This window comes from Gastrolobium bilobum, unplaced genomic scaffold (genome assembly GCF_033153095.1).
Source record: "Gastrolobium bilobum isolate Gb01-03AN ecotype WA unplaced genomic scaffold, APGP_CSIRO_Gbil_v1 utg2195, whole genome shotgun sequence".
NCBI lineage: Eukaryota > Viridiplantae > Streptophyta > Magnoliopsida > Fabales > Fabaceae > Gastrolobium > Gastrolobium bilobum.
The window spans coordinates 1,517,776-1,534,534 of record NW_026895782.1 but is presented as its reverse complement, the minus strand read 5'-3'; the positions used below and the strand labels follow the sequence as shown (position 1 = coordinate 1,534,534).

Here is a 16,759-nt window from a genome sequence, read left to right as displayed (position 1 = left end):
ACTACTAATTTATTACCATTTTTCAGCAAATAATCTTTGAAAAGTTTCTAAAGAGAGAATTTTTTTTTTTAATATACTACCGGTATTACATAATTATATTAAATTGATAATAAAAATATTTAATAATAAGAATATCCTACTTCTTTAACAATTAGGTTTTATCAAAATTTTGTTATGATTTATATTCAGTTCAATGGTTAAGAAATTGCTACAAAGTCAGTTGCCCCATCTTATATTAACAATATATTTTTAACATATCTATAATACAAATAAAAAATTTAAAATATATTATTTACAAAATGTTATTTTTATCGAAGTGAAATCATAAGAGTAGATTTATGTATTAGTAAAAATTTTAAGAAATATTTGTACCAAAAAAAAATTTAAGAAATAAGAAATGCTGATAACACACTTTAAAATTTTATTTTCACTACTTCTTTTATTATTGGATAAAATCTTATACTGACTTGTCTAAATATGAGGTCAATTCTCTATTAATAGAATAATTGTAAAATTTTATTAAAAAATATCAAAGCATATACCATTGTTATTTCTCTTGAAAAATAATAATGTACATGAAGGAGCGAAAGCTAACCAAATTGAGTAAGTCTAAAAATTTATCACATGATCGAAAGCACACCACGCAGTGTGAACTGTGAAGTCGAAAGAATTGCAATTTTGTGCTACTACCCACCCGTGACATTCTTAAATTTCAGAAAAGTTAAATATGGTTCTTACTAGTTTTTCATTTCTATTTGTCAATAATGGTTCAAGGGGGTATTAGCTCCACTGCAGCTTCCAATTAGTTTTGCCTAGCGTAGCCTTCAGTTAGCTTTTGCTTAGCTAAGCTTGTATCAGTTTAGCTTTCTGTTACAGATGTCAGTTTGTTAGCTTTCTGTTCTGCTTCTGTTAACAGATGTCTTCTCATAAGAGTGCTGAGTCACTCATGATTCTTATAGTATATAAACTACATATCCTGTATTACATTTGATAATTCATTCAACACATGCAAAATGCAATTGCTCTCTTTCTTCTTCTCTCCAAATTCTCTCGACTCTTCTGCATTTCTTTGATGGTATCAGAGCTCTCTTTCTGAGGGCCTGATACAAGCTCACATCATGTCTTCCGCAACTCCATCTCAAGATTCAATGGCTGAACACAAGACTACTACATTGCTGTTTAATCACCAGATCTCTGTTAAACTAACAGAGAAGAATTTTTTGCTTTGGAGCCAGATTGTAGAACCGGTTATCATGTCTCATCAACTGCATCATTTTCTTGTCAATCCTAAGATTCCGCTACAGTTTGAATCAGAACTGAATCGAACTCAAGAAATAGTTAATCCAGTCTACACTGATTGGATCAAACAAGATCAAATGCTTCTTTCTTGGTTACTGTCAACAATTTCTGAAGAGATTCTCAATGAAATTCTAGGAGTTCATCATGCTTATGAAGCCTGGGAACAGATTCACAAACTTTTTCATGGAATGATGCGTTCAAAGTTACGCCAACTCAGATCTGAAATTAGAACTGTCAAGAAAGGTAACAAATCTGTGGTTGAATTTCTTCGACATGTAAAGACATTATGTGATGAACTAAAGGCTATCAAGAATCCAGTCTCAACAGATGAACACACAGAAATAATTTTAGATGGACTTCCACCTGAATTCAATGCTTTTGTCTCCTCAGTTCGTGCACGAGAAAATCCATATGCTCTTGATGACTTGAGAATTGAACTCATAGCATATGAAATGATGCTAGCTAAACAGAATGAAACTTTGTTGTCTGAATCAATGACAGTAAATCTTGCTCAAAAAGTTCCAAACTCGAATCCGAATGAAAATTCTAGCAATGTTGCTCCTCTGACCTCACCTGCGTTTGATGAACAATTCAACAATGGCTCGAATGCTGCTAGCAGAGGTAGAGGAAGATCATTTGGCAGAAGCTATCGTGGTAGAGGCCGTGGAGGTCGTAGCAATCTTCAGTGTCAGCTATGCTACAAGTTTGGACACAATGTTCATAATTGTTGGCATAGGTTTGATGAACATTTCACTCCTACACATCCTGAACCAGAAGCACCTCAATATTTCAACACAAACTCATACCAGAGGACATTTCAGTATGTGAGACCTCCTGTCAGCACTCAATCTCCACAAATTATGCTTACCTCACTTCCAGCACAACATTCATCCTCACAGCACAATGCTACACTCCAACGAGGACTGTTGCCTACTCCATCTCAAGCACCAACATTGGATTGGTATCCAGATTCAGGTGCTTCACACCATGTAACTGCTGAACCTAACAATTTGCTTCAGAGTTCTCAGCTTTCAGGTTCTGATCAGATTTTCATTGGCAATGGCCAAGGTCTGGATATTAGAGCTGTTGGTTCTTCTCATTTTTCATCCCCACTCAAACCACACACAAATCTATTTCTTCACAATTTACTTCTTGTCCCTTCTATCACCAAAAACTTAGTCAGTGTTAGCAAATTTGCCAAAGATAACAATGTGTTTTTTGAGTTTCACCCATTCTCATGTTATGTTAAATCACAGGACTCTCATGAGGTACTGCTTGAAGGTGCATTAGGAGCTGATGGACTGTATCGGTTCAATGGTGTTCAAATCCCTCACTCATCAAGACAAATTAGGCAGAATAGTAACTCATTGTCTTCTTGTCATTCTGTTTGTAATTCAGTCTGTAATTCTGTTTGTACTTCATCATTGTCTTCTGATTTGATGCCCACTGTTGTTCAATCTCAGTGTGCTAATACCACTGAATCTGTAAATAGCACACCAGTTGAATCAAATTACTTGTACAACTTGTGGCATTGCCGTTTAGGTCATCCTCACAATGAGGCACTTAAAAATGTTCTCCAAACCTGTAATATTTCCATTCCTAATAAAGACAATTCCTTTTTCTGTTCTGCTTGTTGCTTGGGAAAGGCTCACAGATTACCTTCTACTTTGTCTACAACTAAATATAACAAACCTTTTGACCTCATATACAGTGATCTGGGGGTCCAGCCCCAATCAAATCTACCATGGGATACACCTACTACATGTCCTTTGTTGATGCTCATAGCAGGTTCACTTGGATTTATCTTTTAAAACAAAAATCAGAAGCTATTTCAACCTTCAAACAGTTCCATGCCCTCATTTCTAACCAGTTTCAAGTAACAATCAAAGCCATCCAAACAGATTGGGGAGGTGAATTTCGCCCCTTCACCCAACTTCTTCAACACTTAGGCATAACCCATAGACTAGCATGTCCTCACACCCATCACCAAAATGGTGTGGTTGAGAGAAAGCACCGTCACATTGTTGAAACTGGTCTTACTCTTCTTGCACATGCTTCCCTACCATTGAAATTTTGGGATCATGCTTTCATATCAGCTGTATATCTCATTAATTGCCTTCCTACTACTTCATTACACTTTGAAGTGCCATTTACCAAACTGCTCAAAGTTACACCCGATTACAGATTCCTCAAAGTATTTGGATGTGCATGCTTCCCTTTTCTTAGACCCTACAATCAACATAAACTCGACTTTAGATCCAGTGAATGTGTTTTTCTTGGATATTCACCAAACCACAAAGGATACAAGTGTCTCAATTCTAATGGGAGGTTATTCATCTCTAAGGATGTCTTGTTTAATGAGAATAAGTTCCCCTACACTTCTTGGTTTCAGTCCAACTCATCTTCTGCTGATGCTTCTAGCTTATTTGTCAATAATCTTATACCAATTGTTACTCCCAGTCCATCAGTCATTGCATCTCAGTCCTCTGCATGTGCCTTACCCAATTCCTACACAGATGTCATATCTAGCACCACTCCTATCTGTCCTGTTATCACATCTCCCTCAACTTCCAATATCTCATCCCCTCCACTTTCTCATACAGAACCACCAATTGCCCTTTCACCTCAGCTTCCATCTCCACCCCCATGTGATGTTCCCTCTCTCCCTATACCTGATGTTTCACCTCTACCTACAATTGAGTCTCAGAGACGTTCCACTCGATCCTCTCACCCTCCATCCTACCTTACAGACTACCACTGTAATCTGACTTCTAGCTCCACTGATCCCACAATTCTGATTACATCTCTTGAACCAAGCTCTATTAAACAGGCCTTGGCAACTCCTCATTGGCTCTCAGCAATGCAAACTGAGTATGATGCTCTTCAAGCAAACAAAACTTGGACTTTAGTCCCTCTTCCACCCAACCGAAGAGCAATAGGATGCAAGTGGGTTTTTCGTGTAAAAGAAAATTCAGATGGGAGCTTGAATAAGTACAAAGCAAGACTTGTAGCTAAGGGATTCCATCAACAAGCTGGATTTGACTACAATGAAACCTTTTCACCAGTAGTCAAACCCATCACTATTAGAACCATTCTTACCATAGCTGTGTCATATGGTTGGTCTCTAAGGCAACTTGATGTCAACAATGCCTTCCTCAATGGCATTCTTGAGGAGGAGGTTTATATGCAACAACCACCTGGGTTTACTTCTAATGATAGGTCTCTTGTTTGCAGGTTAAAGAAATCTCTTTATGGCCTAAAACAAGCACCAAGGGCTTGGTTTGACAAGTTGAAAGAAGGACTGCTGAAGCTGGGATTTTTTGGCAGCAAGTGCGATCCTTCCTTGTTCATTCATCGTAGCAATGGCCAATGTGTTTTCATGCTTGTCTATGTGGATGATATTGTTATTACAGGAAGTGATGCTCTCCTTGTTCAAAAGCTGATCACCCAACTTCACTCTCAGTTTGCTCTTAAAGACCTTGGTGAACTTGATTATTTTTTGGGCATTGAAGTCAAACGAACAGATTCAGGTGCTGTTGTTCTCTCTCAGTCCAAATATATTAGAGACTTACTTGTCAAGTCTCATATGGCAGAAGCAAAGGGAATCTCAACTCCCATGCCATCCGGATGCAAGCTTTCCAAAATTGGATCCAACTACTACTCTGATCCATTTCACTTTCGCTCCATTGTTGGGGCATTGCAATATGTCACGTTAACAAGACCTGAAATCAGCTACACTGTTAACAAAATGTGTCAGTTCATGTCACAACCTTTGGAGGAGCATTGGACCATTGTCAAACGTATTCTTCGCTATTTAAAGGGCACACTTGCATATGGTCTTGTCCTGCAACCAAGCCATCCTAGCAATCATTTCTCCATCACTGCATTTTGTGATGCAGACTGGGCCTCTGATCCAGATGATCGCCGATCCACCTCCGGAGCGTGTGTTTTCTTTGGAGCCAACCTTGTATCTTGGTGGTCCAAGAAGCAAACTGTTGTGGCACGGTCTAGCACGGAGGTTGAATATAGAAGTCTTGCTCTTGCCACTGCTGAAATTCTTTGGCTAAAATCCTTACTTAAAGAACTGCAAGTTCAATTTAGCACTCCACTTGTCTGCTGTGATAATCTCAGCACCGTAGCATTATCTCACAATCCAGTTTTACATGCTCGCACTAAGCACATGGAACTTGACATCTTCTTTGTTCGAGAGAAAGTGATTGCCAAGGAATTACAGGTTATTCATGTTCCAGCAGTTGATCAGATCGCAGATACTCTCACCAAGCCTCTTGGAGCTCACCGCTTTGCTTCTCTTCGTGACAAACTCAGAGTTGTAGATTCAGCATCCTTCAATCACATACTCTGAGTTTGCAGGGGTGTATTAGCTCCACTGCAGCTTCCAATTAGTTTTGCCTAGCGTAGCCTTTAGTTAGCTTTTGCTTAGCTAAGCTTGTATCAGTTTAGCTTTCTGTTACAGATGTCAGTTTGTTAGCTTTCTGTTCTGCTTCTGTTAACAGATGTCTTCTCATAAGAGTGCTGAGTCACTCATGATCTGTTAACAGATGTCTTCTCATAAGAGTGCTGAGTCACTCATGATTCTTATAGTATATAAACTACATATCCTGTATTACATTTGATAATTCATTCAACACATGCAAAATGCAATTGCTCTCTTTCTTCTTCTCTCCAAATTCTCTCGACTCTTCTGCATTTCTTTGAGGGGGAACTGATTTCCCCAAATCGTGTTTCCTAGCTTCGTTAAGGATATAAAATAGTTTGTTCTTTTAGTGAATATAAAATTGTGTCATTAGTCAAAACTACTGTTTTTATAGTGAGAGAAACAGAAATTATGATAAGAGAAAGTGATTTTTTTTTAATTTAAATATTAAATAAAAAATAACTAAAATGACCAGACAAACATTTTTCCCTTTTCAATATAGGCTTTATTTCCTTAAAGATGAAAATCGTTTGACTCATCTTATTGAGATTAGGTATAATTTTATTCGGTATTATATCTTTACATACTTGTCATTGGAGCCGAAGGACTATACAAGGGAAATAGATGATTACCATCAACGATCAAGACCAAATTCCTATGCATATCGGGAGGACAGGTTCAAGTTATGGAAATACCATTCATAAAAAGGACTTAATTTCACTTCTTGCACAATAGGTGCAAATATGATAGGTAAGCAAATCAGTCAAAGCGATTGCGTAATGAAGGCTATATATAGAAAACTATTATTGAAAAATATTAGTACCGTGAGATTTTTTAAGTTCAGCGCTCATGTTTTTATGCTTTGATTCATCGAGTGGTTACTTGCCACAAATGTTCTCCTCCTTCTGCTGTATAGGCCAGAGAGTGGTGTAATATTAAAAGAAAAGAAAAATAACAACAACAAAATAAAAAATAACAAAAGAAACACAATTACTTTATATCCACGTTCACATTTCGAAAACTTAAGGAATGAGGATTGGTTTAATTTGATGACATGAATTAGGATGACTAAAACATTTTTTATGCTTTGTATCTATAAGTTATCGTTGAGGTATGTATATATATGTTTTAATATTGGAATCATGCAACCCTCCTTCTTTAATTTTTTTTTTATTAAGAAAAAGTCATTTATATTCTCATTGAGACTTTGTGACACATGTATTCGGGTAATCTAATTACACATTATCTTTTCATTAAAAAAATTGTAAAATCAGTTGCACAATTAACAAAAAAAGGAAATATGTATCCTCATTAGCAATTCATTATGAAGATCTGGGTCTGAAATGTGCGCACAAAAACCAGAAAAATCAATTCCTTATCTTTCACGGTTTTGTAGGTTCTACCGAATTAGAAGACAAAAAGGGCCATCTAAATGTGGGCTCGAATTAGTTGTCATGTCTTAATCTCAATTGGGATTTGTTAAATGCTAATTCTAACATTTTGGGATGACTTTCACATCGATTTTTTGAGGCCATAAACCTTGCCCACCAAGAAATCAGAGATTACTGCCATGTCTTCTGGCTACATAGCAAGCACATACTTTTGTTTTGTGTAGTGGATAGTCATTATAAAAGCTGGCTTAGGTCTCTCTCCTTCGGTGCCTTAGCTTGCAAAGCTACACTGTACAGGGACAGAGTTCCCACCACTTTTCTTGCCAATTTTGTCAAGGCATCTCATATTTGGAATTTATGAATACTACCAGCCTCTGACAAATGTGTTAAACCAAGAAAACAAGTAGTAGAGCATTCTTTTGGATTATACCTTTTTTATCCATTAAAAAAAATGCAATCCTTTGTTTAGAAGTTTCATTGAGATCATTATAGAATCAGCCGCATTGGGATAATATAATTGTATAACATATTATGTCTTTAAAAATAAAAAAAGTTTTGGGACCAAAACAATAATCATTTATTTATAATGTGAATTATTCTAGCCCAAATACATTGGCTAAGTTCAACGTAAGCAGCTATCAGCTTGACCACAGAATGTAGATACTTGAGACGTGCAAACCAGAAACTTAATTCATGACATAATCGAAGATACCTTCCATTTTTAAATGCCAAAGTCTTGAAATACATTATTCATTTTTAATCCTAGTCTACCACATCAAAATAATGATAATAATTTCTCATTTCAAGGAAGTTTATTTGACAGCCTGTTGAGATTTGGTCTCACCTAACTGTTTTTTCACCCGGCATGTTGACTTTTTTCATATGTAACAATAAAATTTCAATTATATTGGAATTGGAATTATTTAATAGTATTATTAGTAATTTGTTATCCTTTAATTTTGCCATTTTCTATGATGTCTTGTTTTCTATCGTCTCAATTATATGCTCCTTCATGTAAACCTGTATATTATCAGTTCAGCTGGTTTAGTTCGTTGGTTTAATTTCTAATTAGTACCCAACTATACAACAATTGTAAAAACTTAAAACCATAAACTAAAAATATTAAAAAAAAATAAAAAAAATTGTTTCTCCAAAAAAAAATTCTAAAGTTAATTTCATATCATTACTAAAATATCGTTTAATTATTTTGAAAGCATGTATTTGGTGACTTTTTTTTTTTTTGGTAATTAATGTATTTGGTGACTTTACATTGGAGTTTAAAAACTTAAAAGGGAATTTTACAAAAATAAAAATAAAAATAAATTAAAATTTTAGAAGGGATATGACTTTGCTTTGAAAGTTTGAATTTTTTTATGACTTTAATTTAGAATTACTGACTTCTTAAGAATTAGAAGCTTGGATTAGATATGATTTGAATATTATTAACTTCTTATTATGTATAATTTTTAAAGAGAAAAAAATAAAAATGAAAATTGTTTAGGTTCATACGTTACTCTTAAACTGGTCATATTGGTAAAATAATAACCCGTTTAACTCTATATTTTTGACACAGACCATTTAACTCGCAATTTAATTGGGTACATCCTTGTTCAACAGCCCTACTTGACCCACATTGAAGTAATTAAGACATTGTTAAATTCTAAAATTAGACCCATTGCATTTCAATCAGGTTATATTCCAAAAGTTACGTGATATTTTAAATTTTATAATCTTTATAAAAAGTAAGTTATAATAATTTTTTACATAAATTAATACTTTATACATATTATGATATTACTTTTTTTAGTACAATATGATAATACTTTTATATTGTTATAATTCAGTTAAAAATATATAGTAAAACATTTTTCGACTTTAAAATTTTTGTAATTTAGCTACATGTATTATTTAAATTTGTACATTTTATACAAATCTTAGATCAACGAAGTCAATAATTAAATCTTAATCTAGTTGAGTCTGATAACAATATTAAGCCAGAAACGAGCTAGCTAAACCAGAACTTTGAGCACTCTAAAGCCTACATTTTCTTGCCGCTCGAGTCAAAATATAACACGGATCATAAGATAATTGCCCATTAACAACCAAAAAGAAAAGATAATTGCCCATGTGAATTTTCACTCTAATTTTAAGGGTATATACCAAAACACACAAAAAATGAAATGGGAAAAAGATTGTTCGCAATTGATTAACAGACACACACAAAAATACTCTTCTAAGATTGAGCCCGTTTGTTTGGGTTTATCAAAAAAGTAACTTTTATCTCTTCTTTATTTTAAAAGTGTTTTTTATAAAAGTTAAAATTATTTATATTTTTATAAAAATATTTAGTTTTTGAAAAAAATATTTGACTTTTGACTTTTGTTTTTCTTAGAAGTTAAAAATTTTAACTTCTGAAAAAAGTAAATTTTTGGCTTTTTTTGTAACTTCTGCTTTTTTTAAAAGCAGACATCCAAACGAATTAAAAACGAGAAGTGCTTTTTTTCTTTAAAAAAAGCAACTTTTGAAGAAAAAGAAGTTCATCCAACGGGCCCTAACCATTGATTCGAAAAGTTATAATCTAGAACACAACGGACAGCGAATAAATTCATCAAATTCATTTTATATTCGAGGAGGATACAATTCCCATAGCCCCACGGTTGTGTCTTCCGATGCCGAGGCCATAAGCTTACAGTCAGACGAATAAGTTACAGCATTGCACTGCAAGTTAGACATGTCACACAAAAGAAAAATGTCAAATTAAATTAAGAATTGTCACAATAAAAGTGTTGTTATTCAAGTCTACAACATTTTCATTTACAACTACAGACTGCACCAGATATAGAAAAGTGACTTACAGTAGCATGGTGATACTTTAATATAGCTAAAGCATTTCCCTTGCGGTAATTATATATCCTTACTCTGCCAATCATGTGACAACAACAGATATTAAAAAGCAGGTTTTGTACCAACAAACAGAATAAAGGTATTGTATTTGAAGAATAATATGCACTGCATAATATAGGCAAAAAAAGAAAGTAGGTTCCCAACCCTGCGGGGAGTGTGGTAGATGGATGGTAAATAGACATAATGCAGTTGTAATTAGTTTCAATTCCTGTTTAGGATTCAAATCTGGCTCAATTCAAAGCAACGAACATGATTCACATAAAGGAATTAAAATTTTCTCTTCTTTTTCTGATTAGGGGAAGTTCTGATAAAATCAAGACATGTCAAACTGTAAAATAACCCCAAGAGGAGGAGAGGTAGTGTAATGCGTTTAAAAACCTGTGGTCCCAGCCAGCAGTTGCAGCAATTTTACCATCAGGTCGAATTGAGGTGCCTGAGATGCCAGGTCGCTCCAAACTGATTTCTTTCTTGACCACACATGTGCCCTTTAAGTCAAAATGGTACATGAATAATAAAAATTATAAATAAGCAGAAAAAGGGTGTAGTAAGCATTGAGCTGCAGACTGATAAACAACAATAAGAAATTTTTCCATAAAAGATAATCATGAAATACAATCAAGCAAACTGTCATTTCCTGTTCCCAGAAGCTACTCTGATATTGGTCATACCAACTCTAATGCAAAAGCAAATCCATAATATCATTCAAGATGTATTAATATTTACACTTTGTTTGATTTGCTAAAAAATAAAAAACAACACAGCACACATTTTTTTCTTTTGTTTGATTGTTAAAAACTTAAAATAGTATAAGTACAGGACAAAAGAAATTCAAGGAACAATACAGTCTAAATTTTTATTATCCACCAAAATTAGGATACAAAATATTGTCCCCAGCACCAAAAAGAAAAAACCAATGACTGCTAACCCTTTATTACCCATCTTTATTGCGCACAAAACAATAACATTACACAAGTCAGTCCCATGCATTAGTCATCAAACTACTAACAACACAAAAAATTATCGTGACTCAACAACTTGTGTTGTACTGTTCTTTTTGTATTGTCCCTAAATATAAACACAACCTTAACTGTAGTTTACTTACTGAATGTAACTTGATCCCAGTTTATTCACACAAATTTTGCATGTTTTTACGAGGAAAATGACCTGTTATCAATATGAATGATTTAAAATCCCAGTGAAGGCTTCCTTTTGGTATGCTGACTAGCTTCCACATCAGGTGTTCTTGGAATGATATTAAGGTTACGCGCAGCATTAGTGCACATCACCTCTATTTATCTTCACGTATGTAGTAACTGGCTGTTCGTATGACTCCAATTACATCGATCCTTCAGCTTGAAGTATGGAAAAGGACATCAACATCAACATCAACAACACCTTTATCCCAAATTAATTGGGGTCGGTGGTAGATGAACCCACATGAAAGAAAGTATGGAAAAGTACATTTTATATTAATGATTTTACTATCTTTATAGGGGTACACCATTTTAATCCATCTAACAATCAAATATTAGCAACTGGTTGAAAGGGAAAAAGAGAAGAAAGCAGAGTTGTTTTGGTATCACTTGCCGTGGAAATAAGGCAACCAGGGGGGAAGAGAGAGAGAGAGATAATCATATAAAAAGGAAGAAACCAAAACTATTGAAACACGGACACTGACCCAAGACAAAGTCTACAGATTCAATTAATTATTAAAAGCATAACAGTCTTATTGTTAGGACTGTGCTTATCAATATGAAGATTGTAAATGATTAAAGAATAAAAGCCATCCCCTAAAAAAGAGAATAAAAGATAATTTATAGGAGCAGGAAATGTTTCAGTGGAACAAGAGAATAAAATAAGTGAAGTTACCGAAGAATGATCCAAGCTATACATTACAATCTTGTCATCTGCAGATCCCGAGATACCCCCCTTGCAAGACCCGTCAATACAGATGCTCAGAACTACAAAAATGATCAGTTATTAACTAAATTTTACATAAAAATAACAAGAAATCTAAGGATGCTGAATTCCACACCTGGCTCAGAATGGAATTTCACAGAAGTTACTGGAACTCCAGGATTCCGGACATCCCACCAAAGCATGGAACCGTCCTCGTATCTACAACACTAAGAAATAGGAAATGAGGAGGCAATCATGTTAAAAGGAGTTAACTTTAGAGTTTTGACAAACTCTAAAGTTAAAGTGGGATCTGTAAATTTCCAGAGACCTAAAGCAAAAACAAACCTGACTCTAATGATCAAAACAGTAAGAAATCACAGCTTTGATCAATACAATATAAATTTATAAGACAGTTCAACAACAAAAAAATCATCTAAAGCAAGGAATCTAAATCTGTAGGAGATTAGCATTTGACACATTAATGACTATTTTCCATACAATTCCAACATCCCATGTAGCCAAGATTTATGGGTTTAGGGTTAGAAAAGAAGGAAAAGGTAGAAAAATGGCTCAAAAGTAATAAAATTAAAATATAATTGATAGAATATAGATGTAACATTGTACAATACCTTAACCTAATACTGCTATTTATACTGCTAATTACGTCAAGTGGTAGTATTAAAAAAATGAGGCCGCTAACATAAGTTAATCAAAAAAAAAAAAAAAAACCAAAAAAACCACTCCCCGTTTAACCCGACTAGCAAATGTGGGATAGAGGAAATCCTTGTACGCAGCCTTACCCTTGCATAATTACAAAGAGGCTGTTTCCTAGATTCGAACCCATGACCTTTCAGTCATGAAGGAACAATTTTACCACTGCTCCGGTTCACCCCCTTAACATAAGTTAATCAAATAAAGAAAAATATTCACAGATAATCCAAAGATATTCTTAATATTCTTTAACACATACATAAATATAGGGAGCATAACAAGTGAGAAGGGTGTCTCATTATGAGTGAGAGGAGCAAATATTACCATTGAAGGTTAGAACACAAAGTTTGTAACTTTTTAAGTCATCATGTGACTCCTACATAACTTGTAATATTGGCCATCCAAGTGAAATTTAATAGTCAAAATTGGCTCCTCTCACCCTCTCGTAACAAGACAATGCTCTCGCTTGAATGTCACGTATGAGAGGTGAAAAGAACCAATCTTAACAATTCAACCATAGGTGGACGGTCAATATTAAAAGTTACTTGATCCAATGGTCAAGATTTGCTCCTCTAACTCATAATAACACACCACTTTTACTTGATATGCTCCCTGTATATATATATAACGAGAGAGAGAGAGAGAGAGAGGAAAGAGAATCAAGACTATACCCAGCCAAGACATTTAAAAATCCCTGCGACTCAGATGGTAAAAACAACTGAACTGCCATGCACATCCCTGGCAAGAAATGATTGCTTTAATTTCAAACAGAAAAAATATGACCAATGAATATGAAATCTAGTAAAGGTTTAACTATTAATTATAAGCAACAACTTAAGAAGAAAAAAAGGAAGAAGAAGGATGTCAAAAATACATTGATATTAAAAAATTTGAACATCAATAAAAAAATTTGTGCTTGTCTGTAACTTTCTCTAGTAACAATGCAAAGTGTAATGGACAGCCAACTTGAAAGATAGAGCAAGAATCATACACATATATATGATAGCACCATACCATTAACCTGAGAAATGAGAATCTCAAAAATCAATGGTAGAAAGTTGAATCTCAGAAGTCCCAAAGACCAGCAACAAACCTCTGTCTTTGTCGCAAGCACTTGAAGAGTTACTAGGACTGTCTGAAGGGAGTTGTACAAATCTTTCAGCTGACTTGAGATCCCAAATTTCAACCTTTTAAAAAGATAAAATTGATAAACATCAGGGTCCATAATTTGGTCAGGAAACATATTTACAAAGATAAAAAGATAATATAGAAAGATGTACTGACCTCAGAAGATTTCTCTCCTGACAAAGCCACATATTGTAGCCCTTCACTATACATATTTTCTGTGAACACAATGAGGTTTCGTCAATCTCACTTCTAAAACATTAAGTATCTCAGAGTAATATAGAATAAAAACAATTGAAGAACATATAAGGAAACAATAGAGAAAATGTTAGATGAGGAATTTAGTCCATCATGGCAGAATCTCCAAAGTGCAATAGCGTGGGCAGCCTTTTAAAATAAGTTAAAAGACTCAGAGAGAGGACCTTGTTCACAAAAAAGTTAGATAAGAAAATTAAACAAATTTCAAATCTCCATTAGCAGTCAAGACCGGAAAAAGTATACAAGGTCTGAGTATTTTAGGACGATGTATACCCATATTTTTTTATATATAAAAGACAAATAATAGAGGGGGTTACTTTGGTAGATGGGAGGTGTTATTAAAGAGGGGGAAATTGTAGAAGGGGGAACGTTTTGAAAAAAATAATAAATAACAGAACTGAGACATTCTCCGTGGAGGAAGGGGATACCCCCTTGTAAGAGGATTCTCACTCTTGCAAACACCATTTCTCAGAACGCAGATACCGTTCTCTCTCTTTTTGTTTTCACCTTTCCAATTCTTCTATAATTCCCGTCTCACATATTCAGAGAGGCTATAGCTAGGGTTGTGAAATATGAAAACAACACAAATTTATTAGACCATAAAATTATATGATTCCACATATAACATGCCAGTGCAATACTACCTGTCAAGAACCAATTCAACCTAAAAGCTTAAGCTGTTGGGTGAGACTATATTAATGGTTTTATATATCTCAACACGCCCCCTCACACGAAAGCCCATTGGGCTTGAAGGGTGGACAATGCACGGGCCCATCTACCTGTGCGAAGAAAGAAATTCCACTTGAAAGAAAGTGGGGGGCGGTGAGGATCGAACCCGATACACCGAGGCTCTGATACCATGTCAAGAACCAATTCAACCCAAAAGCTTAAGCTGTTGGGTGAGACTATATTAATGGTTTTATATATCTCAACACTAGCAAATTCCTTATTTTTAAGTTAGTACTGAAATTATAACAGCTCAATCATGCCGTGTAATTCTAATATTTTCCAGAATGGCAAAATTGTCACCAAAAGCTTTAAAAGATTTTTAAAAACCCACTTTAGACTAGTACTCACAAACCTTTAAAGCTTTCGGGAAAACTTTGATTGGTAGAGGCTTCTTGTCTCTCAACCTCCCGCATTTCTATATCAGGCATTCCTCCTAGCTCTGTTCTATGGCAATCTTCTGATGCTTTCCCTTCTTTGGACCATGCAGAAGGATTCTTCACAGTGGAAAGTTTGCAAAAGTGGTAAGTGTTTGTCTTGATTGTATGTAATGGAATCCTGGAGGGGGGGGGGGGGGGGGATGCAGATCAACAGAAAGTAAAATGATAATTAATTATTTCACAAAAGAAAAAATGATAATTAAGTACATCTCTGTAATTTGTATCACAAAACATATACTATCTTTTCAAAACTAAAAAGGAATCAGACATTTGTAAAGTTGAAGTAAATGAATACCGGGGTATACCTGGACAAACCAGCATCATCAAAATCCCAAACTTTCACAGTTCCATCCCTACCCTGGCTACATGCATACAGAGTCTAAATGAATTTCGATAGAGCAAGTATATTATTATAATAACAAAAATACTAAAATAGAAAGAGGGGAGATCATGAATAAAGCAGGCAACCTGACAAATTTATTGGTTCCGAGGGAAGCACTACTGGCAACAGCAATAATCCCATGGGTGGCACTATGTAACCTGCAGTACCAAATAACAAAATATATATATATATATATATATATATATATATATATATATTGTATTATGGATCATGATTTCTGAAAACAACTAGATTCTTCACAAATAAAAAAAGGCTAGGAAAAATATAGAACTGAGTACCATGCAGATGACACTGTTCGATGCTGAAGGGTATCCCAAATCCGCAGTTCACCATCAGCAGAACTGCAAGCAATAAGAGTGTGAGGTGACCCATCATTAAGCGAAACTAATTGCACATGCAACCAACTAAACCAAGGAGTTGCTATGGTACCCTGATGGGTAAGTTACAATCATTTATTAAATGCTGATTTCATAATAAACATTTAAAATTCTATTTAAAATAACTAGCAGGTAGCAGCCAATGAAATCCCTGATGGATACATAGCAGGGAAAACAAGATGGTACCAAAAAAAGACAAAAGTGTTTGCAGTGAATACCCGGAGAATAGTAACGGCTTAAAGGGATGAAAAGAAATGTCCACGACGGAAGCACGATGGCCTCGTAGCACTGCCACTGGATCAGGTGGTGGCCTTTTGCTCATTTTTTCGTCCTCTTTATGGTCTAATTGGAACTGAACTTATGAAGTCGCTTTTCTAGCTTACCTATATTGAATTGTCAAGTTGGAAAAAGAATAACTACAACATGTGGTGGATTGGGCATCTTTGAGACATGTGAATAATGCAAATTTGGACCTAGATTTTCACTTCTGTTCCGTACTGCGATTGTTCGAAGAAGAAACAGCTAAAGCATATACCTGGTTGGGTAATTGGGGATTGGAAGAACTGAAGAAGCCACAACTCAATGCAAGTGTTCGATTCTTTGATTAAAGGCTGCAACTCGCGCTTGAAATTGAGAGCTGCGTTGTGAAGGAGGGAGACACACGTGTAAGGGATGAGAGCAAATAGTGGTGGGCCAACCTAACCATGTGGCCCAACCCGGAGAGAAAGCCCAAGGTATCATGTGAGTTGGGTCAGCCCATTAAAAATTATTTTAAAAACAAATAAGTCCGC

General features: G+C 35.0%; 1 protein-coding gene across 5 annotated transcripts; it reads right to left on the bottom strand.

Moving 5' to 3' along the window:
* Positions 1 to 9,564: 9,564 nt before the first annotated feature.
* Positions 9,565 to 16,603, bottom strand: LOC133295897 (protein DECREASED SIZE EXCLUSION LIMIT 1). 5 transcript variants are annotated; one of them, XM_061494800.1, is made up of 14 exons: positions 16,442 to 16,532; positions 16,187 to 16,351; positions 15,870 to 15,932; positions 15,657 to 15,728; positions 15,494 to 15,550; positions 15,104 to 15,306; positions 13,924 to 13,982; positions 13,733 to 13,826; positions 13,311 to 13,377; positions 12,065 to 12,147; positions 11,899 to 11,990; positions 10,408 to 10,514; positions 9,981 to 10,044; positions 9,565 to 9,843 (listed from the first exon to the last, which is right to left on the bottom strand). In XM_061494800.1, the coding sequence occupies exons 2-14, from the start codon at positions 16,288 to 16,290 to the stop codon at positions 9,745 to 9,747; spliced, it is 1,164 nt and encodes a 387-aa protein (XP_061350784.1). In that variant the 5' UTR covers positions 16,291 to 16,351; positions 16,442 to 16,532; the 3' UTR covers positions 9,565 to 9,744. The 5 variants fall into 5 exon arrangements, 2 of the variants coding, with proteins under 2 accessions (XP_061350784.1, XP_061350783.1); XM_061494799.1 differs by having other exon boundaries at positions 9,566 to 9,843; positions 16,504 to 16,603; XR_009749421.1 differs by lacking the exon at positions 9,565 to 9,843 and adding an exon at positions 11,194 to 11,424 and having other exon boundaries at positions 10,023 to 10,044; positions 16,187 to 16,564.
* Positions 16,604 to 16,759: the final 156 nt, after the last annotated feature.